A 26,712-nucleotide genomic window follows, 5' to 3' on the forward strand; every position below is an offset into this window, starting at 1 on the left:
ACTTTGGTTTTTATTTACCTTAAATCAGACGAAGATATATATTGGAGCTATATCTAAATCTGAACCATCATTCTAGACCTTATTGATTACGCTGTGCCAAATATCGTGCAAATCGAAAGATATATAGGGACTTTGGTGCACCATCTACCTTAAATCGGACGAAAATATATATGGGAGCTATATCTAAATCTGAACCGATTTTTCCCAATAGGATTTTCAATAGGGTTCGTCCTTGGGTCAAACAAATGCGCTGTGCCAAATTTCATCCAATACGGATCATAAATGCGACCTGTACTTTGTTTACAATTTAACATGGACAGACGGAAGGACGGACGGACATGCATAAATCAACTCAGAAAGTGATTCTATGCATTTTCTCAAAAGGAACCATGGGTCTATCTCGTTTCCTTTTGCCTGTTACAAACATATGCACAAAGACATAATACCCTGTACCACAATGTGGTGAAGGGTATAAATATATATGAGAGCTATGTCTAAATTTACACCGATTCTGACAAAATTATATAGGCTCATTTTGATACGCTGTGCAAAATTTTGTGTTAATCAAAAAACGCGGGAAGTTTGGTGCAAATCTGAACTGATTTGAAGTAAACTTAACAAACCACAATTCAAATGCCTTGAGTCTTCAGAGTAATTGAAAAAACGAAGAGAAAAAACAAATAATTTCTCACCATGAAACAGATTTTTTCTATAGGAAAAAAATCATCAGTAATTGAAGACAAAAATCCGGCCTCAATTAACCGACGAATTATATTTTCTATAGAAAAATCAGTTCACTGATGCTTTTTTTCTATAGAAAAAAATCGATAGGGAAGAATGGCGGCGTTTCCTTTTCTCAATTCCTTTTTTATATAGAAAAAAACCCTGAATCCTATGTCAATCCTAAGGACTGAGTAATCATCGAAAAAATCCTCATCGTCCTATGTTCTGAGAGATCAATACTCCTTGCTTTTTGGTACCAAATCCGTTTCAGACAATTTAGAGTCGATTTAAAAAAGACCGTCTGTCTGGCTCGAAGTTTGTTTATTTTGTACATCACAATATTTCGTCCAAACATAGATCAAGTTCGATCAAGTCCACTCCTTCTGATAGTTCCACCACAAAATTTTGCTGAAAATTAATTTTATAATAACATGCGAACGAGTTGAACCAAACTTTGTACAACCTATTATCTACCAAGCATTTATCAGATCCGAAGATGAGACCCATTGGTCCAGTTTTATATATAGCTCCCATATAAATTTTCGTCCCATTTAAGGTAAATGGTGCACCAATGTCCCTAAATATCTTTCGATTTCTACGAAATTTGGTACAGCGTACTGAATAAAGTCTAGAATGATGTGTGTTAAGTTTCGTGAAAATCAAAAATGCGACGTCTGTAAAGATTCATCTGTTGAATTTACCCAAAGTGGTGAAAGGTATCATATAGTCGGCCACGTCCGACTTTACCACTTTCCTTACTGTTTTTTATAGAAAAAGTGTGTTCTCAGTAACGCAGACATTTTTTTCATACAAAAATATCTGTCCTCTATTAGTTAGGAAATAGAATTAATATGTCCACATTCTATAGAATTAATATGTCCACATTTGCTGCGGATTTTTAAAATTGCTATGAATTTTATTCTGGCGAAAGTAAGTAATAAGACAGAATTTTTCTATAGAAAAAATCTACAACAATTAAGCCTGGATTTAAAAAAATCTTCATTGACTGGCAATACATTTTTTTTCTACAGATAAAAATTATCAGGGCACATTTATTTTTATTTTAATTAACTGAATTTAAAATTATTTAAATTTTTATAATAGGTTTTTTATTTTGAAAATAAGCTTTTTAAATTTTATAAGACCAAATTCGTTTTATTGATTATTATTATTATTTGTTTTAAAATATATATTATTTTTACAATTTTTTTCTTAGTTGGTTAAGCCTAGCTACAAATTTTTATAGTGGGTTTTATATTTAAATTATATGTATATATAGCATTTTATACTTTTTATTCATTTGTTTTTATTGTTGAAATACATTTGTTCGCATTTATTTATAAACAATTTTAAGCAGTTGTATGTTTATTAGAAAATACATTTGTTTTGATTTCATTTGCTTAATTATTTTATTATATATATGTAGTTTTATATCATTTTTAAATAGTTTTATTTTGTATTTTTGTTTATTTTAGTACTATCGGAATCTTTACTTTTGATATGAATTATGAATCACAACAATGCGTTTTGAAGTTTTGTATTTTTTTTTTAAGACAAGATTTTTTTCAATGAACGTAGAATGTTTTGAAGTTTAAACACAATTTTGTTTTTATATATATTTTTTTAAATAATTAAAATATTTAAACATTTTTTTTCTTTCAATAAAAGTTTTGATTAAATAAAATAATTATATTAGTTATTACATGGTATTTATTTATTTAATTTCGTATAGCACACATCATGGACAAAATTGTTTTTTTTTTAGCAAATACATATTTAATTGCAAATGGCAAAAATTCTAACAATTTTTTTTTAATTTTAATTAAATTTTATTTTTATTTATTAATAGGTTTATTTTTTTAATTTGTTTCAGTCTTATTAAAAACAACAGAATATATATATTTAAACATATTTTATATATAACATGTGACTAATATTAAATAAAAATTTAAATTAAAAAAAAAAAAAAGAAAAATAATTAACAAAAATGTTAAAGGGCAAACTAAAACCAAATTTTTGTCATGGATCCCAAATATATATATATATATATAGATTAGAACATTGGGCCACTATAATATATTAGTCATTAATTTGAAAGTAGTTTAAGTCCATTTTTCTTATATTGAGATATTTAAAGGTTTGGGTTTGATTTGTTTAAATATTTAAATATTGTTTTAAAATATATTGTTAAGTGATATTAATTTTGTTTGTGGCCCTGTCTGTCCTTAATTATGATAGAACACATAATGTAATATATTTTTGTAAATTTTTCTAGAAAATCAAAATTTGTATCTGAATCTAAAATGGACTTAAATCACTTTCAAAATAAATGAGTCATACATCAATTTCGTTCATATTGGTTTTAGTATGCCCTTTGAATTGACTTCTGTCAAAAAATAAACTCATAAAGCACACAAAAATACAAATTTTACCAATTTTTGTTTATTTAATATTTTTAAATTAATTATTTACAATTATATATTTAAATTATTTATTTTAATTTATATTTTATAATTTTTTAATTTAATATATTGTTAATAAAATATCGCATTTTATTCTTTACGATTTTTGTTTTATTTTCTTTTATTTTCGAAGAATGTTTACGAAGAACTAAATGACAGTTGTTGTTTTGAGTTAATTTTTTGTTGTAGTTGTTGGTACATATCGAATGCCAATCAATCGATGGATCTATGGATTATTATTTTCACCGCAACACTGTATGCAATCCATGCAGTTATGCTACCTGTTGTTACCCTCAGTTTTCTTATTCATACTCATAGATGTCACCTGGAGCTTTTTTGGGGGGAAATTTGAAAAATAAACAGTCAATTAAAAACATTTTATGATTTATCGGAACTATATATTTTTTATAAACTATATTTTTAGTAAACAATTACAGACAAAAGATTATTATGTAGCTGAACTCATAATATGAAAATTGAAAATAAATTGGAAAATGTGAAAATGAAAGCTATAGATAGTGAAGATTGGTGGTAATGGAAACTGTGTTGAAAATCTATACTAATAAAAGAGTAAAGTGATTGACTGACTGACTGACTGACTTAACGATTCATCAACGCCCAGACGAAACGGTTGAAGCTAGAATCTTGAAATTTTAGGTGATGGCTACTCTTGGTACAAAGGTGTCAGATAAGGCTGGGTTTTGGAAATTCGTACTAGAACGGTACGAAAAGTTCTAAATGTTGTATCATTTGTATTTGGCGAACCGTTAGAGCTAGAAATGAAATGAGGGTCACTGATGGATGGATGTAGTACAAATGTAGCAAAGGATTGTTTGAAAATTCGAACTATAAGTATCCGAAAAGTACTAAAATATACTAAATTTGGTACAATTTCGTAGCATGTGAATGGAAAGAGCTAAAAACTTGAAATTTGGAATGCGATTTAAGGTTGGGAAGTAGGGTCGATAAAAGGAGATGATTTTGAACGCGTATACTCATGTTTACGAAAAGTACTATATGGTACAATATTTGGTACAAATTTGATTTGGAGGTACAAATCGGGCTGAAATCCTGAAAATTTAAATTAACATTACCGTCGAAGTGGAGGATTGAGATATGTACGAATTATTTTACTTATGTGTACGAAAAGTACTAAATCGTACGATAGAGCTGGAATAATGAAATTTCGAGTTAGGATCATTGTTGGGGTGTAGGATTGGTGTATGTAGGAAATTTTGGAAATTCGTACTAATGTGTACTATATGGTACCAAATTTGGATTTGAGTGAACCGGGTACTAAATTTGGTACAATTAGAATTTTGGGAGGACTGATGGAGCTGGGATCCTGATATTTGGAGTAAGGATAATTGTTGGGGTTTAGGATTGGGCTATGCAAAAAGTTTTGGAAAATCGTACTAATGTGTACAAAATGGTACCAAATTTGAATTTGGGCGTACCGGTAGAGCTGCAATATTGAAATTTATTGGGGGTTTGTAAAAAGTTTTGGAAATTCGTACTAATGTGTACAAAATGGTACAAAATGTGGATTTAGATGAACCGATAGAGCTGGAACGCTGAAATTTAATAGAGCTGAAGTATTGACATTTGAAGTTAGGATCACTGTAGGGGTGTTGGATTGGGGTAAGTAAGTTTTGGAAATGTCTATTAAATGACATTAAATTTGGTACAATTTGGATTTAGAGTGAACCGATAGAGCTGGAATGCTGACATTGAGTAACAAATTTGGATTTGGATGAACCTATGTTTGAAATGTGGATTTTTTTTCGAACTAAGTATTGGAAGAGTACAAAGGGCAATAAATGATACAAAATTTAGTATAGAGCTAGATTTCTGCTGCGGTCAGAATTGGTGTGCAGAGTTGAGATATATAGGACTTTTGGAAATACGGTATTTGTCGGTATTGGTTTTTAAATAATTCCCACATTCGGTAACGAAGTTGAAAAAGGCCTACGTCAACTGTCCATTATTAATCTAAGACCTCCAAAAAAGACGAAGTGGAAAAGTTTCCGAATCATATTATTTATGGAAGAGGTGATCAGACAATTGACCAATTGGTCTTAATTTGTCACCTTGACACTTTTTAATTTATTTATTATTTATGTCAACAGTTCTGCATCGATTCAATACCTAATTATATAGGAAAAAATTAGCCTTTTTTCACTGAAACATATTGTACTACAGTTTTCTGCTTTGGTACACTGCAGTAATATTTTCTATAAAAATTACGACCGTTACCAACAGTACCATATTTCTCTATTGAAGATCCTCCTAACGGATTGTATTGATCGAGTGCTGGAAAGCAGAATTATCAATTCATTCAGTTCCGTGAGGAAATCTGTCAACAGAGGACAGAGGGTGGAGTATTATATCCTCTGAAATTCGATCTCTTCAGGATAAATGTTGTAGCCTATGCCGATGATGTAGTCCTGCTAATCGGTGGGAAATTATTAACTCTGTCTAACTGTGCACACGCGCTTGTAGCGCTCTACTACTGCAAAGTCTTTATAGATGAGAGCTGGGGTCTAAAACCGGCTGTATGTAACGGTTGTACTCCCCATTCTTACATATGACTGCCTTTTATGGTGGCAACGCTGCTGGCCAAAATGAGTACAGTATAGCGATCGGTGTCCATCCTAATTACTGGAGCGCTAAGAAACACACCACAGGCAGCTATGAATACAATGCTGAATCTCCAGTCATTGGACATGCGGGTTAAATTCAAGGCTGCAAGATGTGCTTTGAGGTTCCGGGAAACGGATGCCTGGAAGTCATTGAACGGTGATTATATATGTCAATGGTCAGACGGCACTTAAGGCACTTACGTCGTTTACTATTAACTCAAGGATGCTCTACTTAATATACGACAGATAGTTATTATGTTGGGTTCCAGGACACAGTAACATAGAAAGGAACGAGATAGTCGATGAGCTTGCTCGAGGGAGTTCAAAGTCGTCCAATCTATCGATTGAGGGATCTGTACAATATCCTATAGGCTACTTTATTGTTGCTGTGAGGAAGTCAGCAACATATGGTCAATAGAATAGCCATCTCAGAATTCTCTCGCCGTTGAACTTCTTCACTGTTGTCTCATAGTAGGAGGGAGATAAAAATGGCACTGTCTTTTTCGTAAATATGAAATTGATAATCAAGCATTCTTCCCCGGAATAGATCCGTAGCTGATCCTAAGATTTGTTAAAACTCTGACATGGCTAAAATAAATAGTTTTTCTATACTGTTAAACTTTGTCTATCTCTCCTCGATGAGGCACATTCTGCCGTAGCAAAGCGTAAATACTCTTATTAGCAGCCATAAGGCTGAGGGGATAAAAATGAACCATAGTTTAGCGGAAATCAAATATATGAATTTTCCACTTAAAATGCAAATTTGCAAAATCAACATTGAGGATTTTTCATATATGTAAGCAGCTATTAGTATTAAAAATCATTTCTCTCATTTACAGTTGGCTATATAAAAACCTGTTTTTATGGGAGATTTCAATATTGTGACCGATGTTTTTAGTTCATGCACATGTGTTTTATTTTGATTATATAATAATTAATATAATAGTGTTATACTAAATTTCGAAATTTACTACTAGTAGCCTCGATGAATACTAAATTTTATCTATATTCTAAATGTCAATGAAAAAACGTTTTTCATGCTTATTGAGAAGCTTGGTGAATAATGCATGTGGCTTCGTAATAAACAATTTAAATTTTTTTAATTATGCAAAAAAATTTCATTAATGACATAACTACTTATTTAAAACTGCATAAATATTAATATATGTATTTGTTTTCGTTTAACATCGAACCTTCATGTTTGTTCCTTGCATTTGTGTTGTGTGTGTAGACCTGAGTCTTTTATATTTTTAGTTTTTTTTCAAATTGTGAAAAATAACAATATTAAACATTATTAAGAATAACAAAAATAATTTCAATGTAAAGGAAACAGTGAATAAAAACTGTGTTAAGAAATAGTAAACAGAGTGAGGAACAGCAGCAAGTACATTAAACCAAAAGCAGAAACAATTGTATTTTAGACATAGAAAGACATACAGCAGTACGATCTCAATTTATTATTTGAATTTTACGGTAATATTTTCAAATTCTTTAAAAACATATAATATGTTTCAGTAGTTCAAATATATCAATTTCGTATAAATCGAGTTCGTACTGGGGTTTTTCATGGGAGGAAAGGGTGATGACTGAATTGTGAACTCTTAGCTTACCTGTAACGAGCGTATGGTATCTAATAAAGCTTTTTTCTCTTCCAATAAAATTGTAATATCATCTTGAGCTGCTTTCAGATAGGAACGTAATACATCGTTTTCTTGTTTGGTTTTTTGTCTGGAAAAAATAAATAAAAATTAATACAAATTTTGAGCTTTGAAAAAACATTCTTTGACATTCTGGATGAACCTTGAAAAAGCATTCTTTAAAATATCTTCGCACTGGATGAACCTTGAAAAAGCATTCTTTAAAATATCTAGGCCCTGGATGAACCTTGAAAAAATATTCTTTAAAAATCCACGCCTTGTTTGAGCCTTGAAAAAGTATTCTTAAAAAAATCCACGCCTTGTTTGAGCCTTGAAAAAATATTCCTTAAAAAAATCCACGCCTTGTTTGAGCCTTGAAAAAATATTCCTTAAAAAATCCACGCTTTGTTTGAGCCTTGAAAAAATATTCTTTAAAAATCCACGCCTTGTTTGAGCCTTGAAAAAATACTCTTCAAAAAATCTACATCTTGTTTGAGCCTTGAAAAATTATTCTTTAAAAAATCTACGCCTTGTATAGGACCTCAAAAATAGTATTTAAAAAATCTACGCCTTGTATAGGACCTCAAAAATAGTTTTTAAAAAATTTACGCCTTGTATAGGACCTCACAAATAGTCTTTAAAAAATCTACGCCTTGTATAGGACCTCAAAAATAGTATTTAAAAAATCTACGCCTTGTATAGGAGTTCAAAAATAGTCTTTAAAAAATCTACGCCTTGTATAGGACTTCAAAAATAGTCTTTAAAAAATCTATGCCTTGTATAGGACTTCAAAAACAGTCTTTAAAAAATCTACGCCTTGTATAGGACTTCAAAAATAGTTTTTAAAAAATCTACGCTTTGTATATGACTAGACCTCGGATTTTTGCATATTTTTTATGCTTTATCCGATTGGACTCAAATTTTGTATTTAGGCGTTTCATGCTTTAATTGATCGATATTTGGGGTCATGTCAAAAATATGCAAAAAATATGCAAAAAATATGCAAAATATATGCAAAAAATATGCAAAAAATATGCAAAATATGCAAAAAATATGCAAAATATGCAAAAAATATGCAAAATATGCAAAAAATATGCAAAATATGCAAAATATGCAAAAAATATGCAAAATATGCAAAAATATGCAAAATATGCAAAAAATATGCACGGTATGCTAGGTCGATATGCGATAAATATATGCAAAAAATATACAAAATATGCATTGTCGATATGCAAAATATGCAAAAATATGCAAAATATGCAAAAATATGCAAAATATGCAAAAATATGCAAAATATGCAAAAATATGCAAAATATGCAAAATATATGCAAAATATGCAAAAATATGCAAAAATATGCAAAATATGCAAAATATGCAAAAATATGCAAAATATGCAAAATATATGCAAAATATGCAAAATATATGCAAAATATGCAAAATATGCAAAAATATGCAAACATATGCAAAATATGCAAAAATATGCAAAATATGCAAAAATATGCAAAATATGCAAAAATATGCAAAATATGCAAAAATATGCAAAATATGCAAAAATATGTAAACATATGCAAAATATGCAAAAATATGCAAAATATGCAAAAATATGCAAAATATGCAAACATATGCAAAATATGCAAAAATATGCAAAATATGCAAAAATATGCAAAATATATGCAAAATATGCAAACATATGCAAAAATATGCAAAATATATGCACGGTATGCTAGGTCGCAATATTAAAGATAGAACTTTGAAATTTTGCACATATATTATTATTACTCCTAGGATGTTTGGTATTGGAAATGGGATATATCGGTCCACGTTTTAGTATATCGCCATATAACGGTTATATATGTTTGCATGTTTTATACATATATTTAGCAAATTTTTCATAATGCCCCAAAAATCTAACAGTTGAACCATGAAACGCATACATACACAATTAGATTTCTATAGGTTAAAAATAAAGAAAGCACACAAATTCGAAAACTACCCTGAAATTTTATTTTATTTTATTTTTTTTTTTTTGATTAAAATGATTGAATATGTGAAATATGTTGCTCATATTTGCACATATTTTGCATATTTTTGCCTATATTTTTCATATTTTTTGCATATTTCTCGCATATCGACCTAGCATACCGTGCATATTTTTTTGTATATTTTGCATATTTTTTGCATATTTTTGCATATGTTTGCATATTTTGCATATGTTTGCATATTTTTGCATATGTTTGCATATTTTGCATATATTTTGCATATTTTGCATATATTTTGCATATTTTTGCATATTTTGCATATGTTTGCATATTTTGCATATATTTTGCATATTTTGCATATATTTTGCATATGTTTGCATATTTTGCATATATTTTGCATATTTTGCATATTTTTGCATATTTTGCATATGTTTGCATATTTTGCATATTTTGCATATTTTTGCATATTTTGCATATGTTTGCATATTTTGCATATATTTTGCATATTTTGCATATTTTTGCATATTTTGCATATGTTTGCATATTTTGCATATTTTTGCATATTTTTGCATATTTTGCATATGTTTGCATATTTTGCATAGTTTTGCATATTTTGCATATTTTTTGCATATTTTGCATTTTTTGCATATATTTTGCATATTTTTGCATATTTTTCCATATTTTGCATATATTTGCATATTTTCCATATTTTGCATAGTTTTGCATATTCTGCATATTTTTGCAAATTTTGCATATTTATAGCATATCGACCTAGCATACCGTGCATATTTTTTGCATATATTTTGCATATTTATCGCATATCGACCTAGCATACCGTGCATATTTTTTGCATATTTTGCATATTTTTGCATATTTTAGCATATATTTTGGATATTTTATGCATATATTTTGCATATTTATTGCATATCGACCTAGCATATTTTGCATATTTTTTGCATATTTTGCATATTTTTTGCATATTTTGCATATATTTTGCATATTTTGCATATTTTTTGCATATTTTGCATATATTTTGCATATTTTGCATATTTTTTGCATATTTTGCATATTTTTTGCATTTTGCATATTTTTTGCATATCTCGTGCATATGCAAAATATGCAAATATGCAAAAAATTAAAAAATATGAACCCTTCAAATAATTCTAAATCCTTTGAAACGAATTTGTGTCCAATCAGAATTTCGATATCTTCATTATTAAAAAATATGCAAATATGCAAAATCCGAGGTCTATTATAAAATATTCTTTAAAAAATCGACGCCTTTGGTAGGGGTAAGCCTTTAAAAAATATTCTTTAAAAATCCACGCCTTGTTTGAGCCTTTGGTAGGCCTAAGCCTTGAAAAATATTCTTTAAAAAATCGACGCCTTTGGTAGGCCTAAGCCTTGAAAAATATTCTTTAAAAAATCGACGCCTTTGGTAGGCCTAAGCCTTGAAAAAATATTCTTTAAAAATCCACGCCTTGTTTGAGCCTTTAAAAAATATTCTTTAAAAATCGACGCCTTTGGTAGGCCTAAGCCTTTAAAAAATATTCTTTAAAAATCGACGCCTTTGGTAGGCCTAAGCCTTTAAATAATATTATTTAAAAATCCACGCCTTGTTTGAGCCTTTAAAAAATATTCTTTAAAAAATCGACGCCTTTGGTAGGCCTAAGCCTTGAAAAAATATTATTTAAAAATCCACGCTTTGTTTGAGCCTTTAAAAAATATTCTTTAAAAATCCACGCTTTGTTTGAGCCTTTAAAAAATATTCTTTAAAAATCCACGCCTTGTTTGAGCCTTTAAAAAATATACTTTAAAAAATCTACGCGTTGTATAGGACCCTAAAAAAAATATCCTTGTTTGAGCCTTTATAAAATATTCTTTAAAAAATCGACGCCTTTGGTAGGGGTAAGCCTTTAAAAAATATTCTTTAAAAATCCACGCCTTGTTTGAGCCTTTGGTAGGCCTAAGCCTTGAAAAATATTCTTTAAAAAATCGACGCCTTTGGTAGGCCTAAGACTTGAAAAAATATTCTTTAAAAATCCACGTCTTGTTTGAGCCTTTAAAAAATATTCTTTAAAAATCGACGCCTTTGGTAGGCCTAAGCCTTTAAATAATATTATTTAAAAATCCACGCCTTGTTTGAGCCTTTAAAAAATATTCTTTAAAAATCCACGCCTTGTTTGAGCCTTTAAAAAATATTCTTTAAAAAATCTACGCGTTGTATAGGACCTCAAAAAAAATATCCTTGTTTGAGCCTTTATAAAATATTCTTTAAAAAATCGACGCCTTTGGTAGGCCTAAGCCTTGAAAAAATATTCTTTAAAAATCCACGCCTTGTTTGAGCCTTTAAAAAATATTCTTTAAAAATCGACGCCTTTGGTAGGCCTAAGCCTTTAAATAATATTATTTAAAAATCCACGCCTTGTTTGAGCCTTTAAAAAATATTCTTCAAAAAATCGACGCCTTTGGTAGGCCTAAGCCTTGAAAAAATATTAAGCCTTTAAAAAATATTCTTTAAAAATCCACGCCTTGTTTGAGCCTTTGGTAGGCCTAAGCCTTGAAAAAATATTCTTTAAAAATCCACGCCTTGTTTGAGCCTTTAAAAAATATTCTTTAAAAATCGACGCCTTTGGTAGGCCTAAGCCTTTAAATAATATTATTTAAAAATCCACGCCTTGTTTGAGCCTCTAAAAAATATTCTTTAAAAAATCGACGCCTTTGGTAGGCCTAAGCCTTGAAAAAATATTATTTAAAAATCCACGCTTTGTTTGAGCCTTTAAAAAATATTCTTTAAAAATCCATGCTTTGTTTGAGCCTTTAAAAAATATTCTTTAAAAATCCACGCCTTGTTTGAGCCTTTAAAAAATATTCTTTAAAAAATCTACGCGTTGTATAGGACCTCAAAAAAATATTCTTTAAAAATCTACGCCTTGTTTGAGACTTTAAAAAATATTCTTTAAAAATCCACGCCTGGTTTGAGACTTTAAAAAATATTCTTTAAAAAATCTACGCCATGTATCGGACCTCAAAGAATATTCTTTACAAAATTTACGCCTTGTATAGGACCTCAAGAATATTCCTTAAAAAATCTACGCCTTCTTTGAGCCTTGAAAAAATATTATTTAAAAAATCAACGCCTTGGCTGAGCCTTGTAAAAATTCTATGTATATTCACCTATATGCATCCGAATTCTCCTTGGCCTGTTGCAATTGCCTCCTCAGGTTATCATTGTCCAATTTGATTTGTTGCATTACCAGCTGCAGTGATATCAATTCTCGATCACGTTCTCTTTCACGTGGCGTTGGTTCAGGTGTTTTAAATAAAGCTGAGGTAAGCGGATAATTAGCGGAACCAGGACCATTGAGGTTTGTTTCTAAAAAAGAAGAAAGGTATATATTAATTAAAAAAATATAGAGAACAGAAAGTGAGGGTTTTCAGGGGCTGTCCGCCCTGGACCAGGTTGAGGGAAGTTCTCCAAGTATATATTTTTGGTCGGTATATTCTCCTACCTATTGGTTGTATATGAAGTAAACCATTTTTATCACGTTTCAAATGCATGCGGCCAATGGCCAAATTAATGGGCACAGGTCCGGGTGAGGTAATATTAACAGGTGGACGATCCTCGATTAGATTAATGCGAACATTTTCCAATGACACCTGCAATTAAATTCAAATTAGAATCTATTCCAAAAAAATCCATTCCATTGTTCGTGACTCACATTCACTGGCAAAGGATTCGTTGAGATCACTTCATCTTCGGCCAAATCGGCCAGACCAATAACCGTACTCATCGACAAATCCAAAGAGACATCACTGACACGTATATCGGCACTGTGGGATACCAAACTGTTGAGATTGAAAAAAATAAATTAGAAAATTTAAAACCCTTTCAAAAATATGGCAGATCCGGGCAGAGAAGTTTCGATCAAGAATTAGAGTAGAACTTTCATTATGAGTTATCACTAATTCCGATCCGACTTCTCTGCCATGGAATATTGCGTAAAATCCTCAACTTACCTCTGAAAACTTTTCTTGTCATGCACATTGACGGCCACATCACTCAACGGCTTCATTGTCTCCTCCAAACGCAGCCGTATGCAGGGTGGTGCTTCTGGATTATAAGGAGCTAAATTCCATGCTTTACAACGGGCTCCAAACTTATTCTAAATTATAGGATGGTTGGTTGGTTTTTGTACATTTCGGAAAATGACACACACACACGTTGGGAAAAAATGGAATGGAAAAAGAAAATAAAAAACACATAAAAATTGATTCGGAAATTGAGGTATTATTTTTGTGGTTATATATTTTGTTTAAAACTAGATTGCACACCTAAAGCCAGAAGCAAAGCAAATTAAAAAATGTAACTTTAATATGTTATATATTATAGACACCAAAAATATATAATTACAACGAAAAAAGAAAGCAACAACAAATAATACACAAATGCACTGAAGAAGTTAGACCCCAATTCTGTACAAATGATCTATTTTCGGTCCATAGTATAGTGTTAAATTATATATAAAGTTAAAAAAAAGAGATCGCAGTTTTTACAATAATATGTTCCAAGTTCCGCGCGAAGTGTAGATTTTTTATAGAATAGTTTTTAAGGTCCATCCAAAGCGTGGATTTTTTAATGAATATTTTTTGAAAGTCCCTGCGAAGAGTGAATTTGTTAAAACATATTTTTTCAAGGTCCCTGCGAATATATTTTTTCTGGAACCAAAAAAGCTCGATTTTTTAAATAATATATTTTAGTTAAAGAAATTGTGTGGATGTATAAAATTTTTTTTTTGAAGGTCCACTCATAGTGAGGATTTTTTTTTTATTTTTGCAAAGTCCATTCAAGAATGTTATACTATTAACATATCTAATACACAGAGAAAAAATATGAAACATACATAAGCAAATTTCTAATAAAATATACAAAAACAATTAAGACAAAAATAGAATTTAAAGTGCAAGTGATAAACTATTAACTATTTTTTTTTAATTTTGAAAACAAAAAATAAGAAAATTAATCAAATCTAATGCAATTTTTTTTCTAGTGTAACTAAGTGTTGTTATTGGGTATTTCAGTTGTGTACTAGGTGTATGTGTGTGTGTTTTCTAAAATTTAAAGTCAATCTAAAGAAGAAAGATTTCCATAGGAGATAAGGAGGAAAATGTAATGTGGTTTTTGTACTCCAATTGCAAATTCAAATTTTTTAAAAAAATATGAAATTGTCTCTCAATTGGTATTTTTCAAAACTCGTTGAACTAATTTTAACAATAACACCAATATTAAATTATGTAGTAGGCAAAGAAATAATTAAAAATATTTATGAATAAATAGTATTAAGATCATATGACAAAAGGAAAATAAACAATTTGAAAACAATATTCCCTCTGAATTGGCAAACATCTGATTTTCCGTCGATTCTGCATATGGTTTTCTTGATATTGAGGAGGATTAGGCCTGACTTTTTTGAAATAACAAAATATAGAAAAACAACGCAATAATTTTGTAAATTAAACCAGTAAGGAAAGTAGTAAAGTCGGACGGGACCGACAATATGATACCCTTCACCACTTTTGGTACATTCAACAGATGAATCCTAATCCGAATGAATCCGATTTCAATGAAACTTAACAGAGATTAATTTATATAACTACAGTTCCTTGTACAAAATTTGTGGCAATCGGACAAACTTTGGGTCTTTAGTCGACAATTTACATAAAATCGGAAGAAAAAATATATAGGAGCTATATCTAAATCTGAATCGAAAATGTATATGGGAGTTATATCTAAATCTGGACCGATTTTCAAGAAACTTAACACATCATTCTAGACCTAATTCATTACGCAATGCCAAATTTCGTGAAAATCGAGAGGTATATAGGGACTTTGGTACACCATTTGTATTAAATCGGACAAAAATATATATGAGAGCTTTATCTAAATCCGGACCAATTTTCAGGAAACTTAACACACATCATTCTGGATATAATACATTACGCTATGCCAAATTTCGTGCAATTTGAAAGATATATAGGGACTTTGGTACACCATTTACATTAAATCGGACGAGAATATATATGGGAGCTATATCTAAATCTGGACCGATTTTCAGGAAACTTAACACACATTTACATTAAATCGGACGAAAATATATATGGGAGCTATATCTAAATCTGGACCGATTTTCAGGAAACTTAACACACATCATTCTGGATATAATTCATTACGCTATGCCAAATTTCGTGCAAGTCGAGAGATATATAGGGACTTTGGTACACCATTTATATTAAATCGGACGAAAATATATATGGGAGCTATATCTAAATCTGGACCGATTTTCAGGAAACTTAACACACATCATTTTAGACCTAATTCAGCACGCTGTGCCAAATTTCGTGCAAATCGAAATATATATAGGGACTTTGGTACACCATTTACCTTAAACCGGACGAAAATATATATGGGATCTATATCTAAATCTGAACCGATTTTTTCCAATTTCAATAGGGTTCGTCCTTGGACCAAATAAGTGACCTATGCCAAATTTCAACCAATTCGGATAATAAATGCGACCTGTACTTTGTTTACAATTTAACATGGACAGACAGACGGACGGACGGACATGCATAAATCGACTTAAATTGTCCATATTCTCAAAAGAACCCATGTGTCTATCTCGTTTCCTTTTGCCTGTTACAAACATATGCACAAAGACATAATACCCTGTACCACAGTGTGGTGAAGGGTATAAAAACCATAAGTCCAGTAGACTCGGACCAACTCTGGAACATGAGAAATACAACTTCGAGGTAGTGAACGATGAAAACCTCGGAATGAATGAATACCTCGGTACCGCCTTAAACAAAACTAATAACATCAACTTTGAAATCCGGAGGATATTATTGTTAGCCAATAGATGCTACTATGTTCTAAGTAAACAGTTTATATACAAGGCCACCTCTCGCAAGACCAAACTCAGACTCTACAAGACACATGGGTACTTGCGCAAGCTGATGAGACAGCTCTTGGGGTGTTTGAGAGGAAAATTCTTCGAAAGATCTAAAGGCCGTTCTGCGTCGACGACGAATATCGTCGTCGAATAAACCACAAGCTTTACATTCTATACGCGGACATCCACATAGTCAATCGTATTGAGCTACAGCGACTACGGTGGCTAGCCCATGTTGAGCGAGCCTACTGATGGTCCACGCAGAAGGGGAAGGCCACGAATTCGATGGAAAGATCAAGTAGAAGACAACATATCAGAACATGGTCTTTCAAATTGGATGAGATGCGCACAAGACCGACACGCTTAGAAAATGTTTTTAAGCTCGGCTTATGGAACAACCGTTCTGTATCAAGCCAGCTAAGTAAGTATAAGGACCCAGGACACTACAAGGCGTGGATTTCTTCAAAAATATTTTTTCCGGGACCCTTAAATAATATTTTTTCCAGGACTCTACAAGGTGTGGATTTCTTCAAAAATATTTTTTCCGGGACCCTTAAATAATATTTTTTCCAGGACCCTACAAGGCGTGGATTTCTTAAAAAATATTTTTTCCAGGACCCTTAAAGAATATTTTTTCCAGGACCCTACAAGGCGTGGATTTCTTAAAAATATTTTTTCCAGGACCCTTAAAGAATATTTTTTCCAGGACCCTACAAGGCGTGGATTTCTTAAAAATATTTTTTCCAGGACCCTTAAAGAATATTTTTTCCGGGACCCTTAAATAATATTTTTTCCAGGACCCTACAAGGCGTGGATTTCTTAAAAAATATTTTTTCCAGGACCCTAAAAGAATATTTTTTCCAAGACCCTACAAGGCGTGGATTTCTTAAAAATATTTTTTCCAGGACCCTTAAAGAATATTTTTTCCAGGACCCTACAAGGCGTGGATTTCTTAAAAATATTTTTTCCAGGACCCTTAAAGAATATTTTTTCCAGGACCCTTAAAGAATATTTTTTCCAGGACCCTACAAGGCGTGGATTTCTTAAAGAATATTTTTTCCAGGACCCTTAAAGAATATTTTTTCCAGGACCCTACAAGGCGTGGATTTCTTAAAGAATATTTTTTCCAGGACCCTTAAAGAATATTTTTTCCAGGACCCTACAAGGCGTGGATTTCTTAAAGAATATTTTTTCCAGAACCGTACAAAGCGTGGATTTCTTAATTATTCAACTCGAACAAATAGTTAATTGTTCTGCCTGGCCGTTTTGAAACCTTACATGCTTATTTTAATACATATTTATATACGGTTAATTTAAAAATAAATGTACAAATAAAATTCACCAAGAAAATATATTAACCAAAGAAGAAACAGAGACACATAACCTCAAATGCAGAATTAAATAAAACAAAGTATTAAACTCCATAAGGAACAAACTACAAAGTAAAATAAATTGTTCACAGAAATGCAGTAAATTCAAAGAAACCAAAAAAACGAGAGAAAAGCAGAGCAAAATAAGAGAGAAATTTACAAACTAATGACCAGCGGCTTCAAAATGTCAAAGAGGAAAATAAAGTTTCACTTTGACTTACGAATGCTGGCCGTAACATAAAAAATAAAATGTATTAAATTATAACAAATAATAATTATTGAACAATGGCATAAATAGTAGGTTAGTAGTTAATTAGTTAGGATTATAATAATAATTGCAATAAACAATATAAATGGATTAATAATACCTTTTTAGCTTGTTGGGCATTCTTGTAAAATGTAATTTATATATTTTTGTTGGGTTTATTTTTTAGTTGAGAGATAACACAATGATGTTGTTGTATTTTTGGTTTGTAAAGTTGTTAACATTTGTTGTTGTTTTTGATGATGATGTAAAATTGTAGGTGTTGTGTTACAAAAAAAAATAAATAAAAATAACAAATCGAAGTTGATAACCAATAAATATTTTACAAGAATATTTTTTTTTTTTTTTTTTTTTTTTTTGCATAAAACAAAAAAAATTGGATTAATAAAAAAGAAAACAAAAAACACAATTTAATATTAAATATATGTATATATTAAAACACATTTTGTATATATAGAGAGAAAGGCAGACATTGAGAGAGAATTTTGGTTTTGTTTATAAGAAAAAAAAGAAAGAAAATTTTTAATTTTTTTACAATTTTGTTTTTGAATATATGTTTGTAACATGTATTAATATCGTATGTTTTTATATAATTTATGAAAAAATATATAGAGAGAAAGAGAAAATATGGTTTGTTTTATTTTAATAAAAACAATGAAATTAAGCAAACATACACTGGATATAAAAAGTGTGGGTACAGAGAAGATTTTTGTTTGGCTTAATTTAAATATTAATTTCTTGAGGATATTTGTGGTATGACAAATAATTTTAAAATATTAAAACGACCAAATTTAAAAAAAAAATAATTATTCAAAATTGTTTAATTTTTGATGTGATTTTAAACTGTACTTAGACTTCTTATACCTAGTGTATAAACACAAAATATGAAAGATATTAATTGGACAAAAATGTTTAATAATTAATTTACAAACATAAACATATAGAAAAAATTGTTTAAATGTTTTGGACAAAGAAGATAACATTTTGGAGGACTAATAGAGTTAGTCCAGGACCCTTTCAAGTCAAACATTATCCAACGCAAGGTGTAGATTTTTTTTTTTAATTTTTGTTAAGGGCCAACGGAAGGCGGAAGTTTTCAAATAATATTTTAAGGGACCAATATAATGCAGAGATTTTTAAGGACCACTACACGGCGTAGATTTTTTAATGACCACCGCAAGGAGTACTTTTTTAGGTTCATATCAAGCGTAGATTTTTAAAGAAATTTGTTTTTACGTCCTAAAAAAGCGTGGATTTTTTGAAAAATATTTTTCAAGATTTTTTAAAGAATATTTTTGAAAAGGACCTATACAAGGCGTGGATTTTTTAAATAATATTTTTTCAAGGTCCTACAGAGGCGTGGATTGTTAAAGAATATTTTTTCAAGGTCCTACAGAGGCGTGGATTGTTAAAGAATATTTTTTCAAGGTCCTACAGAGGCGTGGATTGTTAAAGAATATTTTTTAAGGCCTTAGACAAGGCGTGGATATTTTAAAGATTTTTTTAAATAATACCCTTCTTCTATTAAGACCCCAAATGTTCTTCTTTGTCCAAATTCAACTTGATAGAGTAAGAGATTAGGAAAGAGAAAATTTTTTAAATTTTTTGTTTTTAGAAAAAAGTGATTTTGAAACATGCAAAATTGTTTTTTTTTTTTATAAGCAAAACATTTATAGTTTTACAAGGAATGTTTTTTGTAAATTGGAATTTAAAAAAAGTTTATTTACAAAACAATTTTAATTTTTTTTATAATTAAAGCATTTTCAAAAAGGGGTAAATTTAAAGAATTTAAATGGTGAAAATAATGGAAAAAAGGAACGAAACACAAAACATAACAAAATGAAAAAAACGTAACACATCGTAGAAAAGTAGAAAAGGAGAGAAAAAATCGAATCGAAATTAACCTCAATTCCAAACACTTACCTGTAGCTCATCCCATGGTATGGCACCGCATTCATCACACGAAATGGCCGCCACTTGAACACGTAATGTGGAATTGTTGCCCTCCTTTTGTTGGATGACCTCGACAGTGGTAAGTCTATATGAACAAGAAATATTTAATTTTTTTTTTTGAAAAAAATTACTTAATTTTCTTTTTTCGAAAAAGCAGTATTGAAGGAAATACTTTACCTAAAAGTAGCCATTGAAACCAAATCACGTCTTCGCCATGTACTGGCCTCTGAGGGCTCCGAGGAAATTCTCTACCTAAAAGTAGCCATTGAAACCAAATCACGTCTTCGCCATGTACTGGCCTCTGATGGTTCCGACGGGGAACTCAAATTAGTTTTAATTGGCTCCTCATACACTTCACTGGCCACCTCAACCGGTGATGCTTTCATATTACCATCAGTGGTAAAGGGATTCAAGCGGAACATAACATCAATACAATCCATGGTCTTGTCATCACCCATAACAATGGCGAAATTTTCCGAATCCGAACTAATGTCACTCTGTATGGAAAATGTGTCGCTCATATCATCATTTTGGGTGCGTGAGGTAATTGCCGAATCAATGGATGTCATAAAACTGGACAGGCCTTTTTTCATGGACATAAGACCTAAAGGGGAGAAGAAAATAGGGGGGTAATTATTTTATTTATTTACACCCAGATAAATTATTTTTTACATACCCGAATTGATTTCCTTGGTTATACTTGGAGCATCACTGGTCGAATTTTTGGTGGAACGAAAACTTTTCGTGGACGATGATGTGGCCGATTGTGTATAGATGCCAGTATCGGGTTTAATGGAAGAAGACTGACTGGTTGTGGTGGAGGAGGCCATTGTTGGTGTACTTTGTATTTGGACATTGTAACTGAAAAAAAACAATATTTTTCATTATTAGTTTTTCTTTAAAGAAAACATAACCTCAATATTTTTCTTCTTACCCATGTGTATTGGGATTGGACAAATGTATACCACTGTCAAAGGGTGCTTCATTTGTTATGGGCGATGGTGTTTCAACACTACCAAATGTATTGCTTTTAATTTGTTCCAAGGGTGGTGTAGGCCAGGTTATATTTGTACCTATCATTCGAAGTAAAAAAATAATAAAAATTGAAATTATTTTATTGTTAAATTATTGTGTTGTTGTTGGAGCTATTTCTTGCTTAGTGAGCTGACAAAAAGAGCGTCTAATTACACGATGCTACAATCAATGTTAGGACTGATTTAGTCGTATGGTATAATTCCAAAATCAAAACGGTGCAATTGTAGTATTTCCTGAATATATATTTTTATTTTATTTTTTGAGTGAGGTTATGGATTTTGATGTAATTTAATTTTTTTTTTTAAATAATTCGAATGAATAACTTTCATCCATCTTCAATTTGTTTGTTTAACATAACCTAAGTTTTTCAAATAATTTCATTTTTGTTTATCATAACCTCACTTTTTCAAATAATTTCATTTTGATTTACCATAACCTCACTTTTTATTATTAATTTCATTTTACATCAATTGTAGCATAGCGTTTTGATTGATTATTTTTTTTAAATTAATTTAAGCAATGATCTTGAAATATTTCACTACCACGGATTTCCACTATAAATATATGTTAGCTCTAAATTCTACCCAGTGCCATGAAAAAATATATATTTTAAAATTATTTTGAAAGTAAAGGTTATGAAAAAGTAAAAAAATGGCATATGAAAGGGAATTTTGAAATAAAGAATAAAGTTTACACAGATATAAAAAGAAGATTTTATATCTCGAATATATCTTTCGTAATTTCCAAATTGTCAGGACAAGTTTGTTTTCTGGAAATTGACCCCAGTTGTGTTAATATTTTTAACTTGGGGAAAGTTTTAAGACAATTCCCGTCCGTAGCTACGTTAACTTCCAAATGAATTACGATAGGGTGCTACGGTTTTGCATATAAGTTGTTTTGTCTGTAGATCAGATCCTTTTCGAAGATTGACTATATTGGTCGATGTTTAGGCATATCCCCGTATAACTATACCCCCGGATTTTAAGATTGTTTAATTGGCAAAAATATTTGTATACTCTCAGCCTTATGACTAATTAGTGTATAAAAACTTTGATGCGGCAATAATTTTGTTTGCAGAAAAGAATTTCTGCGACTTTGTCAGAGATGCAGCCGTTTGAGGTTTCCGAATTAATACCTATTTCCCAGCATAGGCAGAGGGATTAGAAAATTAGATTGATATGGATTGGAAGTCAATAGGTTAGTCGGCGAGCATAAGCGGGAAAATATGGCTAGTACATATAAAGTATTTTAATATCGGCAAAGGATAGTTTGTTGTGAACAACGGTTAAATCGTTCTCGAACTCAAAATGAAAGGATGATCGGACTTCTGTTGAGATCCATTCATGAATAATTTATAATAAACTCTGAGAACGACAGGCGATCTCTTCAAGCCACAAAAAGAACCACCACCATTACCGTTGGAGAATGTTGCAGAAACGCAAAATAACCGACAGCGCTTGTGTTGGTGGATGAGGACTGAAGTTTATAACCAATGTCCTCAATTTGGCATTAGCTACCCTAACAGTTCTCGAAGCCTGAAAAATGGACCTGACCTGCCCAACCAGAACTGTCCTATCACACGGGGAACATTTATGGTGGCCGTAGATATATGATAGTCAATCATACCAAACAGATCGATAACGTCAAAGAAACTTCCCTCCACTCTAGTCTGAAACTTTGGATCGTGAATTAATGTTCCACAGGTATCATTCGATAGCCTATGCAAGTCGTGCACGCATGCCACAGCTATTTGCCATAAAGTTGAAAGCAAGAACATGGTCAGTCAAGACACTAGCCCGTAGTACTAGTACTAGCTGCAGATAAAGAATTTTTGTTGACAAGCTATATTCGTGATAAGGTCAGAAGCAGGAACAAGGTCAGCCAAGTCACTAGCCGGCAGTACTAGGGAAGCTGCTGATAAAGTAGTCTTGTTGACAACCTATACAGCGATATGCCGGTCAATGGTAAGCTATGCCATTGTGTTTCCTCATACTCCAATACACCACTTACATAATGTCCAATACACCTTTCAATGTGCAGATCCATAATTCACACCACTAATTACCCTAAGATGGGTCACATTCGATAGCCCATATAATGTCAGGAGCAGCAACAGTGTCGGGAGCAGATCACTAGCCGGTAGTACCTGGCCGGTATGTGTTAATCTATGCGGCCAAAATGCCGCCCTGAAGATGACTCCAATAGACTACTTACATGGGGAGACAAAGATCTTTCCTGTGCGCCAACAAAACATGATGTAGTCAATGCTAAATTTGCTTGGTTGCATTCGAAACACCAACATTCGTTGCAGTACCTGCTTGGGTTTTTTTTAGAGAGAATCATCATCCTAAACATCATATGGTGGATATAACTCTCCAACCCGGGCTTGTCAGGAAGGATCTGTATGATCTATACAGAGCTATAAAATTGTGCCCAGCCCAGCATGTGATTCATGCCCGCACGCCACTCTGTCACTATTCAGTTGCCCCGCCAAGCCTACTCAACATATTCCGGAATATCTGTGGCTGCAGCCAGTTGAAATAGTGGCATTATTTTAATTTGAAGACAACTCCAGAATCTAGATGGTCTACGACTACTCGGCCCATTGTGTAAAATAAGTAGGGTTGCTACAACAACAGCATTCGTCAAGCTGGTATGTCAACAAATGATCTTCATGACCTCTTTATTTAGAGAGGTCCAAAGGTTTCAAAAAATATAGTCTATATATTAACAATGAATCCCACCGATGCTAGTCTTCGCGAAGACGATCTTCTATTTGAAGAATATTCTCTATTGATTGTATCTATGTTTGAAAGGTATTTTATCTGTAGAAGACCCCTCTAACAATGGGAGACTTCCAACTCTATTCGAGTTAGAAACATGGTTCATTTTGAGAATATGTACAGAATAACTTTCTGAGTCGATGTATGCATGTCCGTCCGTCCGTCTTTTTGTCTATCCATGTTAAATTGTAAACAAAGTACAAGTCGCTTTTATGATCCGAATTGGACGAAATTTGGTACAGCTCATATATTTAGCCCAAGAACAAACCCTATTGAAATTGGGAAAAATCGGTTCAGATTTACATATAGCTCTCATTTATAATTTCGTCCAATTAAAGGTAAATGGTACAGATTTTAGAATATTAAAGACCCATTAAAGTTTGAAGATCTGTCGAAAGCATCTAGAAATGTATTAATAACGGCCGCTCATAGGATAGAAACGGACCACAAGAATTTGAATTTAAGGTCTGAGTCACCGCATCTATAAAATATATCTTCAATATTTAGTCTGGGTTTATACATGCAACTTCTGTAAGCAACTCTGCTGAGTTCTTAGAAGTGAAAGGTATAAACTGTAAAAAGAGAATCGTAGAGAGCAGCAGCAGAGTTGCTTAAAAAAGTTGCATGTATAAACCCAGACTTACTAAAACTCGAATATAGAGACAGTTTAAATAAAAATAATATTTTAAAACATGCCATATGAAACGTATAAAAAATTGATATAAAAGGTGCACACAAATGTATAAAAAAATAAATATGTATATCAAAAAGGACATCAAGATCTTCAATGGAAAATGTGAGTCATAAAAAAAGAAAGAGATTAGTCTGCTATATGCAATATGGAAGCAAAGAAAATATTAAGAAAGGAAGCTTACAAAAAGAAAAAAACGAAACCAAAGATAGAATGGAAGAAAACAAAGAAAGTTCAATGATAGTTGTTATGGTAGAGTTGGAGGAGGAGCGGAGGCTTAAATAAAAAACAAAATCAAAAATACTCTTACTATTTATATGTAAATCATCACCCAAACTAGCTGAATCAGGTAAGACACTTTCAGCATCACCACCACTTGATTCCTTACCGGGTGTTGGAGACGGCATAACAAATGTCACCTCAATTTGTGGTACAACACAGCCCAGTATCAATGATTTGCTGGTGTTTTGCTACAAAAGAGAGAGGGAGAGAAAAAATGAAATTAGTATGGATTTACAACAACAAACCGTAAATCGAAAAAAACCTTTTGTAAAATCCTTTCAGCATCCAGTGACAAATAGGTAGACATCTCACTAAATTCCTCGGCCAAACGCAACAGAAACAATAGCTGATAGTGATCGATTTGAATGCTAACCAAATTCGAAATGTGACCAATGGCATGCAGATCGGCTGTACGTTCATTGGTCGAACTATTATTCGAAGAGGCCTGGGATTTACGATCGAAATTTATATCTTCTTCACTATCTAGGAATGGATTGCGTGGCAATTTATTGCTATTGACCGCATCCAAACGATTTATATTTGTATCCATTGATGCCGATGATGACGCCTGTCCCTTTGCTGTTGAAGCTGCCGATTGATCAAAACCACCAGCACCGCGAACATCACCGCCAACACTGCCACTGCCTTTGCGACTACCCACTTTACTTTGTGGCTCATTCGTGGCCGTCATAGCTCCAGAGCCCGAGTGTAGCCACAATGTTATGGGTACCGCATCAATGAAGGGTATCGATTTATTGGCCCCCAGCGATCGGGCACCCAAGAAATCTACCCACACTGGATCAAATTTAATACACCAAACATCTCTTGGTTCAGACCACATTGCATAGCGTGACAGGTTTTGTATGGATCCGGATTTGGGTATAGATGAAGAACGTCGTTGTTGTTGTTGCGGTTGGGAATAATGTGGTGCTTGGGCGCCATTGCCAACATCAGCGGCTGCAGCTGCTGCTGAAGCACCCACATCTGTTGCGGCAACATGTGACAATATACGATCCGTAACAATACACATATCACCGCGTGCCGAGGGAAATCCTGTACCAAAAACGAGAGAACCCTCCTGCAACGAATGTAAGGCTTGAGCAAGATCAGCACGTGATGAACCCATTTCACGTATATTGGTTAAAGCAAATCGTGATATTTGTATTTGCATCATTTTCGGACGATCCTTTTGATTCGGCGCCTCCAAAGACGATTCAATTACAATGCGAGGCATAATGGCCTCAACTTTAACATCCATATACATAAGGTTGGGTTCATTCGTCTCGTCTGCGACCACTGGCTGCGGTTCTTCATTATACAGAGAGAATTTTGAGGAGCCCTTTAGTGTCGTGGTGGCCTGTGAACCATGCGATCCGATGGTGGATGGTGATCCCACAGTTGTTGGGGAATTTGTTGCTGTTGGTGATACCGCTGTAATACTGGTACGCAATAGACTTTCGTGTAGATTCAAAGCAAAGGAATTCAGCCATAATATGGAACACAAATCGAAATGAATTTGCAATGGATTTATATGGACAAATACTTTGGAGGGGGGTACTGGAAGAAAAAACGGAGAAGATATTTGGATTATATTTTAAGAAAAATTTGAAAATTTGACATTTTTTACTTACGTGGAAAGATAAAATCGCCAGGATAATAGAAATATGTAAACTCGGCGTGTATGATTGGCATTTCTGCTGGAAATGAATAACGATCCTTATCACCTGAAAAATGTTTAAGATTTTATTAATAAGGATGAGGATGAAAATAAACCACTATTAAACAAAATCCAACTTCTACTTAACACAGAGGACAATTAAATACATGAAGACACTCAACACGAGATATATAGCCTAGCTTAGCCTTAGAAAAATTATTTTAAAAATCCACGCCTTGTGTAGAGCCTGTCGAAAAATTATTAAGACAAGTAAAAAAGC

At 32.0% G+C, this 26,712-nt stretch overlaps 1 protein-coding gene across 1 annotated transcript in view; it reads right to left on the reverse strand.

Moving 5' to 3' along the window:
* Window positions 1-3,409: 3,409 nt before the first annotated feature.
* Window positions 3,410-26,712, reverse strand: part of LOC133323795 (bridge-like lipid transfer protein family member 3B) — a 46,962-nt gene continuing 23,659 nt past the window's right edge. The window contains exons 8-21 of the mRNA XM_061532696.1: window positions 26,407-26,499; window positions 25,038-26,332; window positions 24,804-24,963; window positions 20,919-21,057; window positions 20,661-20,845; window positions 20,237-20,588; window positions 19,955-20,069; window positions 18,135-18,155; window positions 13,464-13,609; window positions 13,166-13,292; window positions 12,956-13,103; window positions 12,621-12,819; window positions 7,438-7,555; window positions 3,410-3,516 (exon numbers count right to left, since the gene is read on the reverse strand). Of these exons, the coding sequence (XP_061388680.1) occupies window positions 3,463-3,516; window positions 7,438-7,555; window positions 12,621-12,819; window positions 12,956-13,103; window positions 13,166-13,292; window positions 13,464-13,609; window positions 18,135-18,155; window positions 19,955-20,069; window positions 20,237-20,588; window positions 20,661-20,845; window positions 20,919-21,057; window positions 24,804-24,963; window positions 25,038-26,332; window positions 26,407-26,499 (3,152 nt within the window). The 3' untranslated portion in view covers window positions 3,410-3,462. The remainder of the gene's footprint in view (window positions 3,517-7,437; window positions 7,556-12,620; window positions 12,820-12,955; window positions 13,104-13,165; window positions 13,293-13,463; window positions 13,610-18,134; window positions 18,156-19,954; window positions 20,070-20,236; window positions 20,589-20,660; window positions 20,846-20,918; window positions 21,058-24,803; window positions 24,964-25,037; window positions 26,333-26,406; window positions 26,500-26,712) is intronic.

Source organism: Musca vetustissima, unplaced genomic scaffold (assembly GCF_032173495.1).
Source record: "Musca vetustissima isolate MV318-11 ecotype Yass unplaced genomic scaffold, APGP_CSIRO_Mvet_v1 utg4706, whole genome shotgun sequence".
Classification (NCBI taxonomy): domain Eukaryota; kingdom Metazoa; phylum Arthropoda; class Insecta; order Diptera; family Muscidae; genus Musca; species Musca vetustissima.